The sequence below is a fragment of the Vigna angularis genome, chromosome 2 (genome assembly GCF_016808095.1).
Source record: "Vigna angularis cultivar LongXiaoDou No.4 chromosome 2, ASM1680809v1, whole genome shotgun sequence".
NCBI lineage: Eukaryota > Viridiplantae > Streptophyta > Magnoliopsida > Fabales > Fabaceae > Vigna > Vigna angularis.
This window is the reverse complement of record NC_068971.1, coordinates 52,112,770-52,130,176: the sequence shown is the minus strand read 5'-3', so window position 1 is coordinate 52,130,176 and position 17,407 is coordinate 52,112,770. Positions and strand designations below refer to the sequence as shown.

Genomic DNA, 17,407 nt, shown 5'->3' with positions numbered 1-17,407 from the left:
AATAGTTAAATTTCTTTTCTTTGATAGCATAAGGTTTAGTCATATCGGATCTTAATTGGAATTCTAATCCTTCTTGTAGATTTCGTATGAAGTTAGAAATCTTCTCAACATACCAAATTTAAGAAAGTATTTGTTATTTATGAAAGCACTTTTAAATTTCTTTAAAAAGTTATCAAGTTTATTGAGGTATTTGCATCGTGTCCAAATTTGTGATGAAATAATTGAAGGTAAAAATTAAGATCGGCATCTAAAACTTATTGTTATAGCGACATCTTCCTAAATGTAATCATCCTCGAAATGTAATTAAAATTATCGCATAAAATCTAAAACTTTAATCGCTAACATTTATCGCATAAAATCTAAAACTTTAATCGCATAATAATTTTCCAATTTACATAAAATTTAAAAATAAAAAGATGTGAAAATGTAATTAAAATTACACATTGATTTATTCATTAAAGTTAAAACCATACTAATTAAAGCTATGAAGTTATACTTCGATTTAAGTACAATAGTTAGACACCGGTTTTATAAAGTGATGAGTTTAATTTTTATTACTTAGATCATAAAAAAGTATAAATAAAATTAAGTTAAAACTTTCACGACTGGAAATGTCCGAACTTATATCTGCCTACGGTAATTTTTTTATATTAAAAGTATCAAAATTTTGGTCAAAGAAGTTCATCTGCTTATGAAGTTATAGGACTTTAAAAATGCTTCACGTTCTTATAGATTCGACAACGCCGTTTTTACTAACTAACAAGTTGCTTGCATGGTGAATCTTAAAAATTTTGCAAGCAAGAAAACTGAAACTTAAGACCAAGAGAAACTCAACAGGAATGAATAGTAAAAAATATTAAATGACTGACTGCGGAAGTCCTATCACCAAGGCAGAATCAAATATTAGATAGTGATTTGTTGCTTATTACGACATAATTTTACACAATCCATATGTAAAATTATGAGTAAATTTTCACATGCATTTATAATAATTTTCACATGAAATTATTTGTATGATATAATTTCTAATACTTACAAGAAAGCTATTCAGAATTTAATATAATTAAGACATAATTTATTATATCTTAAACTTAAATATTATATTACATTGTCTTTAAAAAATCTTTACAGTTTCTATTTTACATTTATCGTTTCAATATGATATTATCTTAAATATTTATTTTGTTCATCGCATGAATCAACTATCTAATTGTGTAAAAAAAACACCTAAACTTTATTGCTTAATTTTTATAACGAAGGTAATTCAAATTGTGTTCCTCGTTTTAAGACATTATAATCTAAAGACAAATAAATTTACAAGGTGCACAACTAGATTCCCTAATTAAATTATTAAAATTGTAGCATAAAACTGAATATAATATAATATATATCTTGTAAAATGACAAGTGAAATATGATTAGTGTACATACAAAAAAATAAAATTTTCTAAAGTAATAAATATGATTAATGTATTGATTAATTAAACGGGTGGTCTGGCCGGTGTGGTTTGTAGAGGACACATTTTTACTGTTTCGATTCAACAAAATAACTAACGTCATGCAGGTTAATTCAGTGGTTACCTTAACAAAACGAATCTTCATCATCATATGCCAACAATTGAAGCGTTAATTAGATTGGAACCCCCACCATAATGAAGCTCGACAAAAGTTCCCCCTCCTTCTCCCTTGGCTAGTCTACCCGGATTGACAGCTATGCATTTCGTGTTATTTATGCCTTCACTTTCGCTGCTAAGTACCTGCAGGGTGGAGAGTTTATTTCTGAACTTTTTATCATTAAATAGTAACCAAAACTACCGGCTTATTTGGGGTTTGATGAAACTGAAACATCTAATGAGGTGAAGACTTTTTTTTACCTTGACAAAGTGCTTGATGTCTGAAGGTAGGATAAGTACGTCCGGAACCAATGAAAGTTTAAGGGCTTCTGGAGCAAGCGAAAAGTCCAAGGGGACACTTTCTGCGGGTGGGTAAAGTGGATAGAAGCTGACTCAAAAATTGAAGGGCATTAGTTGTTTCTGATATTTCCTGAACCCAACATCAACCAAAATAAATCACAAGATATAAAAAGTATTACCTTTGTTGGTTGAGGATATGGTTTGTAAGTCTACTCATACGATCAATTGGTTTTCCATCTGCTGCAGTTCGTGATATCTCTTCTCCGCTGATTTGCTTGAGAACATCCACGGTGCAGCAACCAACCTTAACCTGAAAGCCAATTCTTGATCAATAATCTCTCACTTGCTCAACCTGTGACTTAACTTTTTTGTTTAAGTTTAAAAGAAAATCAGCAACTGGCAACAAAAAACCTACAAGATCTTTCTTGAACATATATGTAACACAAGGTTGAAACCAGAAGTCACTGAATCTTAAAGTAAAGGTTTCATTTACACAAAATCCATGACGTATATTACAGAACTTGAGAAAGCAACAAGGGTAAGTCGAAAATGAGACCCCGATACAATACCTCATTTGCCTCAAAGATTCCAGGATTAGCGAGACTGACTATCTGAAAAAAATAATTATGTAAGCATCATAGCCAAACTGAACCATTGCTGAACGATATTCTGCTAGTTCAAGGAACAGTTCTGAAGTTTAATTCTTAAGTGTTTAAAATCATTATGCCGTTTCTTTTTATGTAATGATCATACCTGAGATTTGAAATCAGATAAATTGATTTCCAGTGCGGGCTACAAAAACAAATTATTAAATAATATTTCAGATCCGGTTAAGCAATACACTAAGAGAAACAAAAATCTTTACATCCTAATTGGTCCAATTAATCAAATACCTGAGGAAACACAAAATCATGGTTAGCATCCCGTATAGATGGAACAAGAAGAACACGTGTTCCAGAACCCACGCGCTCTACATAATCTTCCAACTGGAAATGGCAAGTAACCCACAGGAGTAAGAAAAATGAAAAAAAAATCCAAAAAAGATCATTTCCTCTAAATTACCTTCCTCACGATTTCAGAATGAAATATTTCATCAAAACTCCTGTCTACGGTTCCTTTCTTAATATCTGGGAGCTCAGAATCCACAAATGGTCCCAGCTGAGACAAAACCCACTTGTCAACATCACCAAGTTTTCATGCTTAAAGGATCTAGCACATATTGTCAAAGGCAAAATAAAACAATTATGATAAAAATATGCGGATTGCAGTATAGGAGGTGTTTACCAATACAAGCAACTGTGGTGGTCTTCGTTTTGCATATTGCAGCAGTTCTGTAAGAGGCTCAAACAATAAATTGTCTGTCGTAGTAAAGGGACCAGCGGCAATAATCTGTTAAGCACCACAAGCAACCGTAAATGATAAAATACTACCAGAAATGCAAGATGTATCTCAAGCAAGAGTATTTGAGACTGTAATTTCTTTCAAAATCTATATCTCAACTGTCACTTGTAGGAATGGATACAATATTACATGTGCCACATGAATGCCGTATGAGTTATGACCATTCCTTAGAAAAAATGTCATTGTTAAAACTGTAAAAGCAAAAGTTAAAAAATATTCTGACAATTCATCAAAATGAAATCTATAGCACAATATAAAGGAGATGCATTATACAAACCATCGATAACTCTCTCTGTTTATAAATCGTATCAGTAGACTGACTCTCCTTATCAATAGCTTGCTTCTTCAGAGGATTCAAATTCTCATCAGCAACAGATATTATAGGTATAGAATCCACCAATTTAGATGCAATAAAGCAATGCCCACTAGGATTATGTCCTCCAATACCAACTACCTATCAACATAAATCTTCCATTTATAACCTGTAAATATGCTATATTTACACATTTAAAACCAGGGTTTTAACCCATCAAATTTACATTACTAACCTGGCCAGGAAAAATTGAATAATGGTTTAAACGTTGCAAGTCAAGGCGAACACATTCCCCTCCAGAATGCTCAATACTGCCAAGTTATTAGAAAACAGACCCATGTATGATAGATATAATTGAAAAGACAAAACTATAATGTAATGTCGCCCTTAAACAGTCAATGCCATATAGGATTTAACCTAAAATCTCCCATTATTTCCCTAAATAAATAATGGGTCACAAATTGTTAAGAATTGTATCACAGCATTCCACTCATTAGCAAAAGCTCTAGTCAAGTTGAATAGTCTGACTTTGTTATTGTGAATGTTCGTTACATGTTTATAAAAGAAATCCAACACACCGGCAAACAGACATATCAGTCTGATACTCGGATGAGATCACAGATACATGTGTATTGATGGCACATGGAGACTATTACCTGCTCTGCAGCATGACTGACTTCTCATTTAAACGTCCTTCGGCATCACAACAAATCATGCCAACAGCAAAAATGCTCCTCTGATAAATAATATGAATTCAAATTATTAGACAATCTACACACATTCAAAGATCGTTCAATGCAGTCACAGATCAGATTATCAAATCTGATGCCCAAGTTAAGAAAAGAAAAAAATCGTAACAATCTTGTTATCCAAGAGTCATAATTAAATTTTGGTGCTTCAAAATGTTGGTCATGACAAAACATAATTTTGCCTTCAAATTTCAGTGTGCATGGGACAGAAAGGGAAGTATTATATTTACCTGTGAAGCAGATGTGGGGTCTGTTGGTTCTTCATAGAGACCAGAAGCTACAAATGCCCTTGTATGTTTTCTAATTCGGTTTTCTATTGCATTAAGCTAAATAAAAATAATCAGACTTCAAAAAAAGAAATAGTGTAAAATGGTAATGATTTAGTTAGGAGTCATACTATACATCACATACCCTATCCTCCATTCTATCATACATGAATTTACAACACGGTTTGAGTCCTGATCCATGAATGACCAATGAACACCTTTCACGTTGTGGAACTCTTCTGACAACATCATCTTCATCATTCTCGGTATACTCGTGATGAGGTTCCTGCTTCCCATTCTCTACACTAGGGAGAGTGTTGATGCTAAATTTCACTGAAAACCTATCTGTTCGCTTTGAAAAGGGTGTTATTAGTTTTGATTTTGATGCTTTCCCAGAAGATAAAACATTCTCATACATTAAAGATATTGGATCAGTTGAAGGAGATAAAAGATCATGATGGTGATTTATTGGAGTTCCAGGAGTATCGTCCTTTGTATCATCATCATTATTTAAGTGCCTGCATAAAATGATTTCTTAACTAACATCAAGCAGTTCTTCCAACCTCGTCAACTATTACATAACCATACAGGATATAGAGAAAAACAAACACTAATTGAACCAGTGTACATGGTATTATATTTCCAGCCTCGTCAACTATTACATAACCATACAGGATATAGAGAAAAACAAACACCAATTGAACCAGTGTACATGGTATTATATCCCAAAACGCATGTGCCTTTATATTAAAAAGAAGGTAGAGAAAATATCAAACACAATTCCAAGGAAAAAGGGAAGCTGGTTGACAACAAATTGAAGTTTGAAAATATGAGGTCAAAAGATCATTTTCGTCTGCAATTATGATGTGATATACAGGAAGGCAAATTCAAACACCATTTATAGTATGCTTGAAAATAGGTTGGGAAGGTTTAGAGAGAATCAATCATAGACGTTTGACCTGTAAAAAGAAATCACATCGTGATTATGCCTTAAAAAGTAAGTAAGAGAAAAGGTAACTATATGTGGCTTGAGTTTAGTTGAAAATTTTACACTGAATCTTACCACAATCTTGCTTTTGAGACAATAGTTTCAAACATGAATCACTTATCTTGAACTTCAATAATAATCAAATTAAATTTTAAAAAATCAAAAGTCACTAAAAATCAAGTGAGAAGCACCTCATAAATACATATTAATGGAGGTACATAATTATCTTTTTTTATTTATGTGCACTTTTTCATTTCACCGAGCTTGGAATTTCTTGTTTGGCAATAAAATTGCCCTTGATTTAATCGTTAAGACACTTAGGCAGACCAATAGAAACAATTCAAGCACAAAGCACCAAAAAACCATGGACATCAATACAAAATCGTAGGAGATGCTTACATTTCTACATCTCCGATAGAGTACATATGCAAGCCACCTTCTTCCCTTTCTTTTACACTGTCCTCTTTCTTCTCATTTTGCAGCTGCAACAGAAAGCCATCAATTTCGGCACTCTCTACAACTGGTTCATTCAGCTGTCTGTCAAAAACAACCAACTAAATTCAAACTGTAAACTATCTACCAAACGACGCCTATCTTCCAGACCGAATCATTAAATCAACACCTAAAATTATTAAAACATTGAGAAACTCAAATTAAAAAAGAAAAAAAAATCTGAGTTAGAGCACATGACTTAACGCAGTTCTTTGTAATGCACATCTCAAACTACGAAATACCTAACAAACCAAAACACCTATTTCCGAACCAAAACGTTAAATCAACATTTCCTCTCATAAAATGGAATGAACTAACTCCGATGTTTTTTTTTTTTTCAATTTGTACTTTTATATTTTTTCATAAGAGGAACAGAAGTGTTTCGAGCAATACACCTTTTCTTTAAAAGGTTTATTTCATATCAAACAAAACGATGCATCATAGTTTCCGTTTAGCAACCTAACGTGGATAACAGAGTACACCTTCTTGTAGACTAAACAATCAATAAACTACGACGGAATAAATAATAATTAGTTAAAATACTAAATGAAAACAGCAGAAGAAGACGCAAACCTATTGAGGTAATAAACTTCCCAGCTTGAGACGAGTTCAGAAGGAGTGAAACTGTAGTTGGTGCAGAAAGTGACACCTACGCATCTCAGAAGATTAACCGATAAACTTTTGCACATGAACACTAGAAAAATCGAAGAATCGCTTACATTTTCTGAGAATTTCTTGTTCGTCTTCGACGTCGAAACCGCTGCTTTTGAATTCGGATTTGATTTCTTCCTCCATTGCGCTCTTTCTCTCTAGGGTTTCTCTCACTTTAGAAGTAAGAGAAATATGGCGGGAACTTTGCCGGTTAAGTATATAAAGATTGTCTTTATTTTATTCCGATTATGCCCTTCATAACGCCCGTGTAACACGGACGAATAGCGCGGCTTTGTCACGGATTATAAAATGTCACTCCGAATAAAACAGACTAATTTTCAGAATTAAAGTTTTTCATTAAAAAAGATAATAAATATTAAACTTTACTTAAGAAAATCAAACATATATAATTTCAACTGACAATTACTATCATAAATAAGCATTCTCAAAAACTGTCGGAAAAAAGAGGAAAAAAGGTGTGAAAAATTTTAACAGAAGGAAATTTGATTGAACATCGTATTTAGGTGACAAGCAGAAATTTTAAAAATTAATGCATGTTTTTTATAATTTTTTATTCTTAATAGAAATATTTTATTCTTATCTAGACAGTTTGGAAGAATACATGTTATGATTTCTTTAAATTAATGTTTATTTTCGGTCAATCTCACCTTTAATAATTGTAATGGAAGATAGCAATTAAAAATCATAAAAAAGTAATGATATAAATGTTAAATGATTTTTAAAAAAATTAAATATATATAATAAGTTAAAAATAAAAAATCAGAAAAAGTTAAAATAAATTATTTAATAAATTAAAAAAAATTTAATAATAAGTTAAATATATTTTTAGTTATTAAATTTTAATATAAAATTAAACGATCTAATTAACTTAAATTCACTATATTTATTATTTTTATCAAAAAATAATATTAATTTATTATGATTGCATTAAAACATTAGAAGTCAAATAATTTTTACTTGATTATTCATTGATTTTAAATCACATGAAAGCAGGAGTGGAGTACATTGGAAATTAAAATGACTGATAAAAAAAACATTAGAAATTAGAAGTGTATCTCAATCATTGATTTAAGTTCTTTTATATAAATTTGACCGTTGTTCATAAAAAAGTTAATAAAGTGAAATGTAAAATATTTTTTTCCACTAATTAAAATTTTAAATAATTTGTAACTATTTCATAAATTTGAGTATTTTTAAATAATTTTTTAATAATTTTCTCGTCTTTTAAATATTTAAAATTCTTATATTTTTCAATTATGATTGATGATATCTTATCCCATCATAATGTTTATATATCCGGTTATAGTTAATAAAATAAAATTACGGCTAATGTAAAATGAGAGTTAAAACTTAATTAAACCTTAATTAACAAATAATTTACACATATAAGATGCTGGGATATGCTTATATATTTCTTTTGCAAATCCTAAAAACTCAATGTATATTCCATGTACAGTGCAGGAGTGTAATTCTTTGTTGTCGTTTAGTTTCATCCTTGTCGTTTAGTTTCATCCACATCAACTTTAAAATCAGATTAATAGTCATGAGAAAAACTTATAGTCTTTGGCTGACATAATAATATTTCTCATAGCAGCAATAGGAGATAGTATCATCAACAATACCCCAAGAACAATGCAGATCTGAAATGAAAAAGAAAAGTAGTTAAAGCAAGAGCAATACAGTAGATAGATTAAACGAAAAAAATATCTTACACATATTTTTTAATAATATTTTAATACAGTATACAGATTATTATTTTTATTGGTTTATTTGTTATTATACTGACGTATTCTAAATCTAATAATAAAAGGATACGTTTTATGTATGAAAATGTTGTAAAAAAAAATTGTTAACATAGTGTCATTATCCTAAATTAAAAGCATACCAAAGTGATAATTATTAATTAACATACCCAGTTGATTGTCCAAGACAAGCCATATCTCTTGGGCTTAATGAGCTTGAGCCATATGATACAGGGCAACTACAAGAAGCATAACAGGCACAAAATTTAGCATGACAGATTATCAGTATTCAATAACTATTTTTAAAAGTTAAAAAATAAGAAAATTATGATTTCTACTTACAAAAAATGAAGTTGGAGCAGAGGCAAAGCCTCCAAGAAATCCAAGAAGAGAGCCAAAGAAAGGGATACATATGGCAACCAGCGTAGTCAATGCTGAAAAAACAATATCAAAACAAAGATAATACATAAAACCAATCATATAAGCCATATCTACCAACCAATGTAGTCACTGATCACATACCAACATATACACTTCGAGTTGTTACTCGTAGAACAGCAGAAGGTGGAAAATTCAACTTCGTAACCATGTAGGTTTCGATCATATCAAACACCGGCATGGCAAACACCTGTTGCATATATGTTTACGTAACAGTTACAACTACAAACTGATAATATTGAAAAAATTATTCGACACCAATAATTATCATTTCGCAACTCATTTTAGAAGTAAGGTTTGTATTAATTTTATATATTATAAATTCGTCTTTAACTAGACATTAATTAGATAATCCAATAACGATCCGATAAGGAGTAGAACAATATGTTCAACAAACAATAAATATCGCTATAACAAGTTCTAATTATAGGTATGATATCATGTTAAGAAATGTATTTTAGATCTAATTCAATCTCACAAAACAGATTTATAAGATAAAGTTTGTACTCATTTTATATATCATAAATTGATCTTATCTCTAGTCGACGTTGAAAATCATCAATGGAAAAACGAGTAAAGAATAATTAGAGAAATTGAAGCTCACTTGCTAGCCTCCAACAACGTGAGCAAAGACAAACAAGTTAGCGGTGGCAATGAGCCAAGAAGGGCGTTCTAGTGTGATGAGGATATTATCATCAACCGAGTTTCCAAAGACATAGTATCCAATGAAAGCAACTGGTAAATAGCAGAATGCAACTCCTATGTATGCCAAAATAACTCCTCTCCACATGGGTTTCTTGGAAGGTGTCTCTGGGGTTGAAGGCATGGTTGCTTGAATTTCCAAAACCACGTTGTGGCCTGCGTAGGCAAATGCTACATCGCCCAATGCAGAAAGAAAGTTGAACACTGCATCAGTGGAATTGGTGGCTCGGAGACCATAATTCACATCTGGTTCAACACCCTTGGCTATAGAAGCACACCAAGAGATGGTTGAGTACCTGATTAAATTGAAGAAACACGTCTTATAATCTGGTTTTTAAGGTTGAGTTAGATTTAAAATTAACTTTTTAACATGAATTACATCAAAGACATGGCAGCTGCACCGAAAGAAATAGCAGAGATGGAGTTGAAGTTGGGGCATTAATTGTGCGAGAACGAAGTTGACAGAAGCAAAGATAACAATCCAGTAAGAGGTTCTAATATCTCTGCAATCAGGGCAAATGGTATCATGAACTTTCTTCAATGACTTGGCCCCAGTGATTGTATAAACGATGCATGTTCCAACTTCGACAATGATCTGTTGAGGAATCACAATCCAGAGACCCAACTTGTCTCCAAAGGCATGCCGACCCAATTCATGGTACCTATCGAATCTCTTCCCAGGCACCATTTCGTGCATCTCCACCATTTGCCACAGCGTATAAAGGGTGATGATCCATGACAACAAAAGCACGGTAGCTCCAGGACCCCTATTATTAGAAACACAAACATGTTCAATTAATAAACATTAAACACTCTTGCATATATATAACGTTGTCTCGGGCTATGTTTCTTGTGTTATGGAGGTATACCAGCCCATGTTTGACATGGCAAAGGGAAGGGTGAGAACACCTGCACCAACCATGGCTGTGAGATTGTGGAAAGTTGAATACCACCATTTCGCATTTCGTGAAGCAGTCACCGGAAGCCAATCGTCAATTTTCTTCTGTCTAGCAGCGGCAGCAGCAACATCAACATCATTGTTTTCCTCAGAGTGGTTCATTTTTCCAACCCCTGACGCTGTTTTTTAATGTTTCTTTGTCAATCACATCACATTTGACTGTATATATAAGCAACGGGAATGAAGATAGTTAGAAAAAACTGAAGTTGATCTTTTACTATGGATTCTTGGGTTGCATATTCTTTTGAAGCGCTGTTTCATTTTGGCGGAAAGATGACCTGCATTGACGTAGAAAATAAACAATACCATCTAATTTTGGTCATTCCTTCAACAAAAAAACTAATTCTCCAGATGGTTGAATATTTACTTATGAATTATTAGATCATTGTCGTTAACATTCCAAAGTACTTGCAAAAAAAACGAAGAACTGTTCACAGAATATAATTGATGCATAATAGTCAAATTTATCTTTTAATGAATTCTACTTTATTTTGCAATTTGAAACTACATTTTTTCAGTAAATTAATAATAAATAGATGTGTAAATTTTACCTCATAGATAGTATATAATTTAAAACCTTTTTATTTTTTATTGTTAAACGATGGAAAGCACTACTTGTGCTATCTATTATTCATTTGTGTTTTATATTTTTTTGTTAAATATTTTAAAATGATATTGAAATAAATCAAGATGGTATTTTTTTACTATTGTAAAATATAAAATACTATTAATATTATAAAACAATTTTTCAAACCTAATTTCCCTTGAACTATTATAATATTTATGTCACACGAGATTTAAGAATTTCAACGAGTTTTCTGTTATATTGCAACCTTAAAAACTTACAATGGGTCAAAAAGACTTTTTATTCATGCAACACACTTTATCGTGTTTACTGCCTGTGGAAGTACTTAAAATAAACTATTTTTAAGTTTAACAACCTACAAGAAACTAAACACTCTAAAAAACCTATTATTATTTCCAAGTAATAATCAGATTATGTTTCACGAAAAAATAAACTGTAATGACCAATATCTCCATCATCAATAACACAGGTGTGGTTGGCAAAACTATGAAAATGTCAAAGCTAACTAATTTAATTAATTGAGAGTAAGCAAATTCGTATAAGAAACTATAACACTGCTTTTAATCTAAAATTTTAAAATAATAAATTTATATTTCTTTTAATTTATGTAGTGTTTATCTTACTAATCGGGTTCCAACTTATAAGGAATTCTTAACATAGTTTACTTAGAATTTGTACATTTTCATTATCAGAGTATTATTGAATGAAAATTTGAGTATTAGCACTTTGGCAGATTATGCTATGAAACTATAGGGATATATTCAGTTTTACACTTGTATTTTATTGTCAGTCATGTAATCTGAATGTGTTAGACCTTGAAAAGAGTACAATAACAGATTACAAAAAAATTGCTGTAAGAAGATACAGAACAGATAACATGTGTCCCACAAGAAGCAAACAAGCACCAACTATGGATGTGGTGGTTATTTTTGTACTGCCAAACATTTCAGATATCATCACCACCTATGTGCATATTTTTGCACTAATCTTTACAAACTTGTCATTACAAGATCAATAGTAATATTTTATTTTCATCTTCTGACCAAAATTAACTGATCATAATCCTCAGGCAACTATGGAACTCAAACGCTTGTAACTCCTGTTTGACTTTGCACAGCTATTGGAATTTTCAACAGCCAAGCCTTGTGCCCCAAAGGAAAAATATCCATTCATCAATTTTTTATTGAGGGAACAATGTTTGTAGTTCAACAGAAGTTCTCTGTCCTCCAATGGTGGATTAGAGCAAGAGGGTCCCTTTATATCAGTACCCTTTTGTTTCTTGATGGAAGAAAGAGAAGCCACAGATAATTCTTGGAAAGGACTTGGAGTTGAATGAGAAAAATGTGGTTTTGCTTGAATCACACCTTGCATCAACCCAGCACTGAATTTCACTTTGGAGGTTGGACTTGGAAGAGAAGTTGTTCTTTTGTTGTTTGGGAGGGAGCATGGTTGTGAGTATCTTTGCCGCAATGGAATTGGAAAATCTTCCAAGTTTCTACTTGAACTAAAAGGATCAAGAGAATCGTCATCTTCTAATTCTGATGCAGCTGCTTTTGTCTCTTTTCTTTTAGGCCACCTGAGACGAAACTTCGAACGCCTTACAGCACGATTAGCAGAATTATCATACTTCTTGGTGTGTGGAGAAGTTTCGGAGTCAGAATTGCTTGGTTCGTTTGAGCAGGAATATGATTCCACACTTGCTTGATCATAATTGGCATCTGATGAATTCTCAATTCCAGTATACAGGAATATCTCAGCATCTGGTATTCTAAACGAAGTGCCAGGACTCCCTCCAATGACATGAGCTTTGTGATGAGTGCAAAGTGCATTTTCTGCTATAGCATTTCGACCATTAGAGACCCCTCCAGAGGAAATTATCATCTTGATTAAAATATCAGAAGATGCTGATTTTGGTCTTTGTTTTAGAAGATCCAAAGGGGTCATCCCATCAGCATCACAAATGTTCAGATCAATTGATGGCACAGACATCAACAGTTCCACTAGCTCGCATTGAAGATTATCAATCACTGACACATGAAGAACCGTTCTTCCATCATTGTTCTTGACATTGATGATGTTCTGTAAGTTCACAATCTTTCCACAAACCAATTGCTTCAAGAGTTCAGCATGTTTGTCCAGTCTACGGAAACCGGGACTTCTGAAACCAGCCACTGCCATATGAAGAAAAGTATCTCCATAGTGGTTGGTTAACAATGCTAATGAAGGAGATGCAAGAATCAGAATCTCCACCACAGATAAGTGACCCCCGTAAGATGCTACATGTAACGCTGTGTTCCCTTGATCATCTGTTAAGTTTACAACATCGAATGATGCAAGTAGATTTCTCACCACCTGCATCATTAAAATGATAAAAATAAGGGTCACTGAAAACATTTTTGTTGCAGGTGTTAAACAGAAGATAAAACTGAGATACAGTTCCACAAAACATTTCTAGTTACTTTGTATTAACATTTCTGGAAACATTTATCTTACAAATCACCAAAATAAATCTCTAACTCTCCTCTCTGACAAAAACATCTACAAATCTGCATCAAAATTTTGTCCAAGGGAATGAGAATAATCTTAAAGAAAAAGAGCACAATGCTTGATAAATTCACCTGAAAGAGCAAAGTATCATTACCATTCTTCGATCAGATTTAAAATTTGACCTCGGTAACATGTGAAGACAATTAATAAGATGAAATTATAATTCTGATTATCTCCAAAAACTAGAAAAGTTTATGGTACTGTGTCTAAGTTTTGTAGAGTAACCAAATTCCTCACCTGAACCTGTCCTCTGGCAGCTGCAGTATGCAAAACGGTGCAACCTTGAGCATCTCTAAACCCCAAAACGCCACAACCCTCTTCCACAAGCTGTTTCAGCATCTCCCAGTTCCCTCCTCTCGCAGCAGCATGAACCGCCCTATTCGTCATATCCCTCTCGTAAACCTCTTCCATCTGCGCCAGCGGCGAGAGAGCAGAACGAAACACAACCTCAAACACCTCACAGTTATTGCTCCTCGCAGCAGCATACAGTATATCAGTCACTCCATACTCTCCTTCTCCCAACACAAGCGCAGGGTTCCTCCCCAATAGTTCCCGGACGAAATCCACGTCACCGGCAGAGGCGGCGGTGTAGAGGAGCCACCCGCCGTACCCGGCGCGAATGAGAGAGTTGGTTCCTCTTCCCGTCTCGCATTCCAGCATGAGGCTCCTCGCAACCTGCGAGAGACATTTCGCGACGTCCTCGAAGTGTTCCTCGTCGTCCCACACTGTTTCGAGGCGCCGAATTCTGCGGAGGGAAGTGAGCTTAATGAGGAGGTTGGCGTCGAGGTGGAGAAGTTCCACCACCAGATCGTAGTGGCCGTTCGCGGCGGCGCAATCGATCGGAGAAGCGTACCACCACTGTTCTCCGGTGCTCTCCCAGCGAAGAGGCAACAGTGAAGGAGACATTGCACATTTGCAATTTCACCCACCTCGAAAGAAACGAACTTGTGTGTGCAAAACACCAGTATCAATCAAAGTAAGTGTAACAATGCAGCAAACTTGTGATGGGAAGTGGTAGTTTTTTCAGTTCTGATTCAATGTTTTTCTTCCTTATTTCAGTTTCTCAAGGTGTAATAGATTGTGTGAAAAATTATTGGTGTGAGATTGATAGTGTGAAGAAGTGTGGGAAAGGGTCGGTGGGGGTGGCCTAATTAATTGCGAACATGAATCTAGCTACCGTTTTCTGCGGATATTGAGGGCAAAATGTTAAAAGAGACAGTGAAAACACACGTCACACATGGTACTATAAATTATGATATTAGATGAACATGAGTTTGAGTGTGTTTGTGTGTGAGTGAGACAGTTTTTCTGTCAATGGTGCAGAAGAAAAGTTGGAAAGAGAGCATAGAAAGATTAAGATTCTCTGATCCGTGAGCATATGGCCAAAGGACATTTATTTAATCATGAATATCTGACCCAGTAACCAACTTGTAACTTTAAACAATTGCTTGCAGGACTCTGTTTGAACCATGATTAAGATATTAAAAATACTATACAAGCACTTACAACAGTGTTGTTTAATGCATCTTAAACTTTTGATTTGCTGTTAAAATTGTCTGAAATTTAGGCTCGACCATTTTTAGATGTTATCAAGACCACCTTGTAACAGTATTGAAGGTTGTCTATTTGTTCTGTCATTTTTAATCATGAAAAATCTTGTAATTTTAAAAGCAGGTTGCTGTGAAAATTTGTTTCCATTCACTTTGAGAAATTTCAAGGATTGTGTTCACATGTGGTACAACATTTAAATGTGTGCAGATAAATGAAGACAGAGGGAAAAGACTATTTTTGACAAATCAAATTTTTCATTCACCGTCTTTGTCTGCATTATCTGTGCAGCAAAGAATAAAGATTATTGCAGAAAGCATAAAGATATAAACTTGATAGAGCTGTTCTTCAGTCATTTAAGATTGGGACAAACCTACCTAGTTCATGTACTATCTTTGAGACTGGTAAATGTGAAAATTGTGACTTGGAAAAGCAGAAAAGAGAGAAGACTTACACATGATTGTTTGACTTTTGCCTGGTTGAGAAAAGTGCTAACTTAAGTAAATTCTTGTTTCTCTTTCTTTCTTTGGGATTCTGAACTTTTCAAGGTTTTAAAAAAAATAGGAAAAAAAAAATACTCTGCCACCTTATACACTCATTGGACACTATGTTATCTATTTTCTATTATAAGAAGTTATGTCAAATAATGTAACAATGTGCCCTTACACACAAGTTTATAAATTTATATAAATTCACTTTTATTTCTTTAAAGATTTTAATTATCAGGGTGTGGTCTATTCTTTTTTAATTTGTTATTTATATATGAAAATGTGTAATATCCCAAAAATACAGCAATAAACTATATATTAGAATAATCACAATAATAATAATCCAGAATCAGTCTTACACTAGAGTCGAGCGCACGCTCATGGCCGAACGACCTTACAAAAAGGAGTTACAAATTTAAGCCGTTCAAGATAAGCTACCCTGACCGAACGGTTTACAAAAGAAAACATCGAACGGTCACATAGAACAAAAGAGAGGAGGTGACCGAACGATCACCTCACAACAAAAATTACTATAAACTAGTCGTACGCTCCTATGGCTCGGCCTTCACTTCCACTTCTACCAAATTTTCTTCTTCCAGCGCCTCTTCTAGCCGCTCGTCTCCTTCTGCTCACATCCACACGGATGATCATTGCAATGACAAGGACGGACGTACAAAACCAGACACGACAGGAAAACGCAGGGTAAGCTTATATAATTTAATTCATGCATAAACATACATTTCAAATAATCCAACACCAAATAAATTTCAACATACGTATCATACAAAGCCTATCACTAGACTAATTGTCCGGACTGTATGAAATCTGCGTAGCTACAGGCGTTCGTGCACCCGGGTGATGTAGTAACTGGAATACTCTCATCAGCTGCCATCCGAGGTTAGTCCTATTCATCCAAAGTACCCCTAAGGACGGGACCTCCTGCCGTTTCCACACATGACCTACCCTCCTCTACGTGAGGACGAGTACCCACGAAACATCAGGATGAACAGCCAGCATTAGCATGCCCACAGTCATACTTTACAAAAATCCAATATTCATACGTGAGTCGTTCCTCCCCGGAACGCTCGTCCATAATCCACAACATATCCAAATCACATTTTCTTCATCTTTCATTAATAATTATCTCGGTAAACTATCTCATTCAAAGATTTCAACAAACTTCAAAATGACGAACGTTCAACCCAAACTGAAAAACGAGGGTCGAACACATAGAGCGAGACCGAAAGATCTTCAAGTTTGAGAATAGATTAAAATCAAGGATTTACATCGGATTTTAAGAAAGACAGCGAGCACAATAATATATTTCCAGGGACAAATGGGACGAACGTCAATTTCTACATTTAGTCAACTAGATGAATTGACTCTTGAGAACTCACTCAGAATATTCAAAGACTAACCAAAAACGTGGACTCTAGGGTGAAACAAATGAATAAGAATATTTCCAGACATCCAGGGACCGGTACTTAGAGTGATTCACATGAGGAAAACCGAAAACTTGGGTTTAATAGAATTTAGTATCAATAAATCAGAATGTCAGTCAAAGACTGAATGCTCTAAAGGGTGAACACCAGAAGGCTTAAACTA

At 33.8% G+C, this 17,407-nt stretch overlaps 3 protein-coding genes across 3 annotated transcripts; all 3 read right to left on the bottom strand.

Moving 5' to 3' along the window:
• Nucleotides 1–1,364: 1,364 nt before the first annotated feature.
• Nucleotides 1,365–6,996, bottom strand: LOC108327869 (uncharacterized). The gene is made up of 16 exons (XM_017561591.2): nt 6,841–6,996; nt 6,695–6,770; nt 6,029–6,166; nt 4,787–5,159; nt 4,606–4,701; nt 4,283–4,362; nt 3,862–3,937; nt 3,591–3,767; nt 3,197–3,301; nt 2,975–3,070; nt 2,806–2,898; nt 2,666–2,704; nt 2,482–2,523; nt 2,092–2,222; nt 1,874–2,000; nt 1,365–1,756 (listed from the first exon to the last, which is right to left on the bottom strand). The coding sequence occupies exons 1-16, from the start codon at nt 6,914–6,916 to the stop codon at nt 1,604–1,606; spliced, it is 1,878 nt and encodes a 625-aa protein (XP_017417080.1). The 5' UTR covers nt 6,917–6,996; the 3' UTR covers nt 1,365–1,603.
• Nucleotides 6,997–8,334: 1,338 nt separating this feature from the next.
• On the bottom strand, nt 8,335–10,735 carry LOC108328730 (lysine histidine transporter 2). Its single transcript, XM_052873037.1, is given in 8 exon segments — nt 8,335–8,433; nt 8,706–8,774; nt 8,878–8,969; nt 9,058–9,163; nt 9,578–9,971; nt 10,055–10,113; nt 10,115–10,442; nt 10,545–10,735. Coding segments are annotated over 8 exon segments (1,338 nt in total).
• A 1,314-nt stretch (nt 10,736–12,049) lies between these two features.
• On the bottom strand, nt 12,050–15,099 carry LOC108327025 (uncharacterized). Its single transcript, XM_017560689.2, has 2 exons — nt 14,004–15,099; nt 12,050–13,571 (listed from the first exon to the last, which is right to left on the bottom strand). The coding sequence occupies exons 1-2, from the start codon at nt 14,670–14,672 to the stop codon at nt 12,285–12,287; spliced, it is 1,956 nt and encodes a 651-aa protein (XP_017416178.1). The 5' UTR covers nt 14,673–15,099; the 3' UTR covers nt 12,050–12,284.
• Nucleotides 15,100–17,407: the final 2,308 nt, after the last annotated feature.

Coding starts and splice junctions, on each gene's coding strand:
- LOC108327869 (XM_017561591.2), bottom strand. CDS start 6,916: ATGGAGGAAGAAATCAAATCCGAATTCAAAAGCAGCGGTTTCGACGTC. Junction 2,223..2,481: donor GAATCTTTGAGGCAAATGAG/GTATTGTATCGG, acceptor ATTGGCTTTCAG/GTTAAGGTTGGTTGCTGCAC. Junction 2,001..2,091: donor CATATCCTCAACCAACAAAG/GTAATACTTTTT, acceptor TTTTTGAGTCAG/CTTCTATCCACTTTACCCAC.
- LOC108327025 (XM_017560689.2), bottom strand. CDS start 14,672: ATGTCTCCTTCACTGTTGCCTCTTCGCTGGGAGAGCACCGGAGAACAG. Junction 13,572..14,003: donor CTGCCAGAGGACAGGTTCAG/GTGAGGAATTTG, acceptor TTAATGATGCAG/GTGGTGAGAAATCTACTTGC.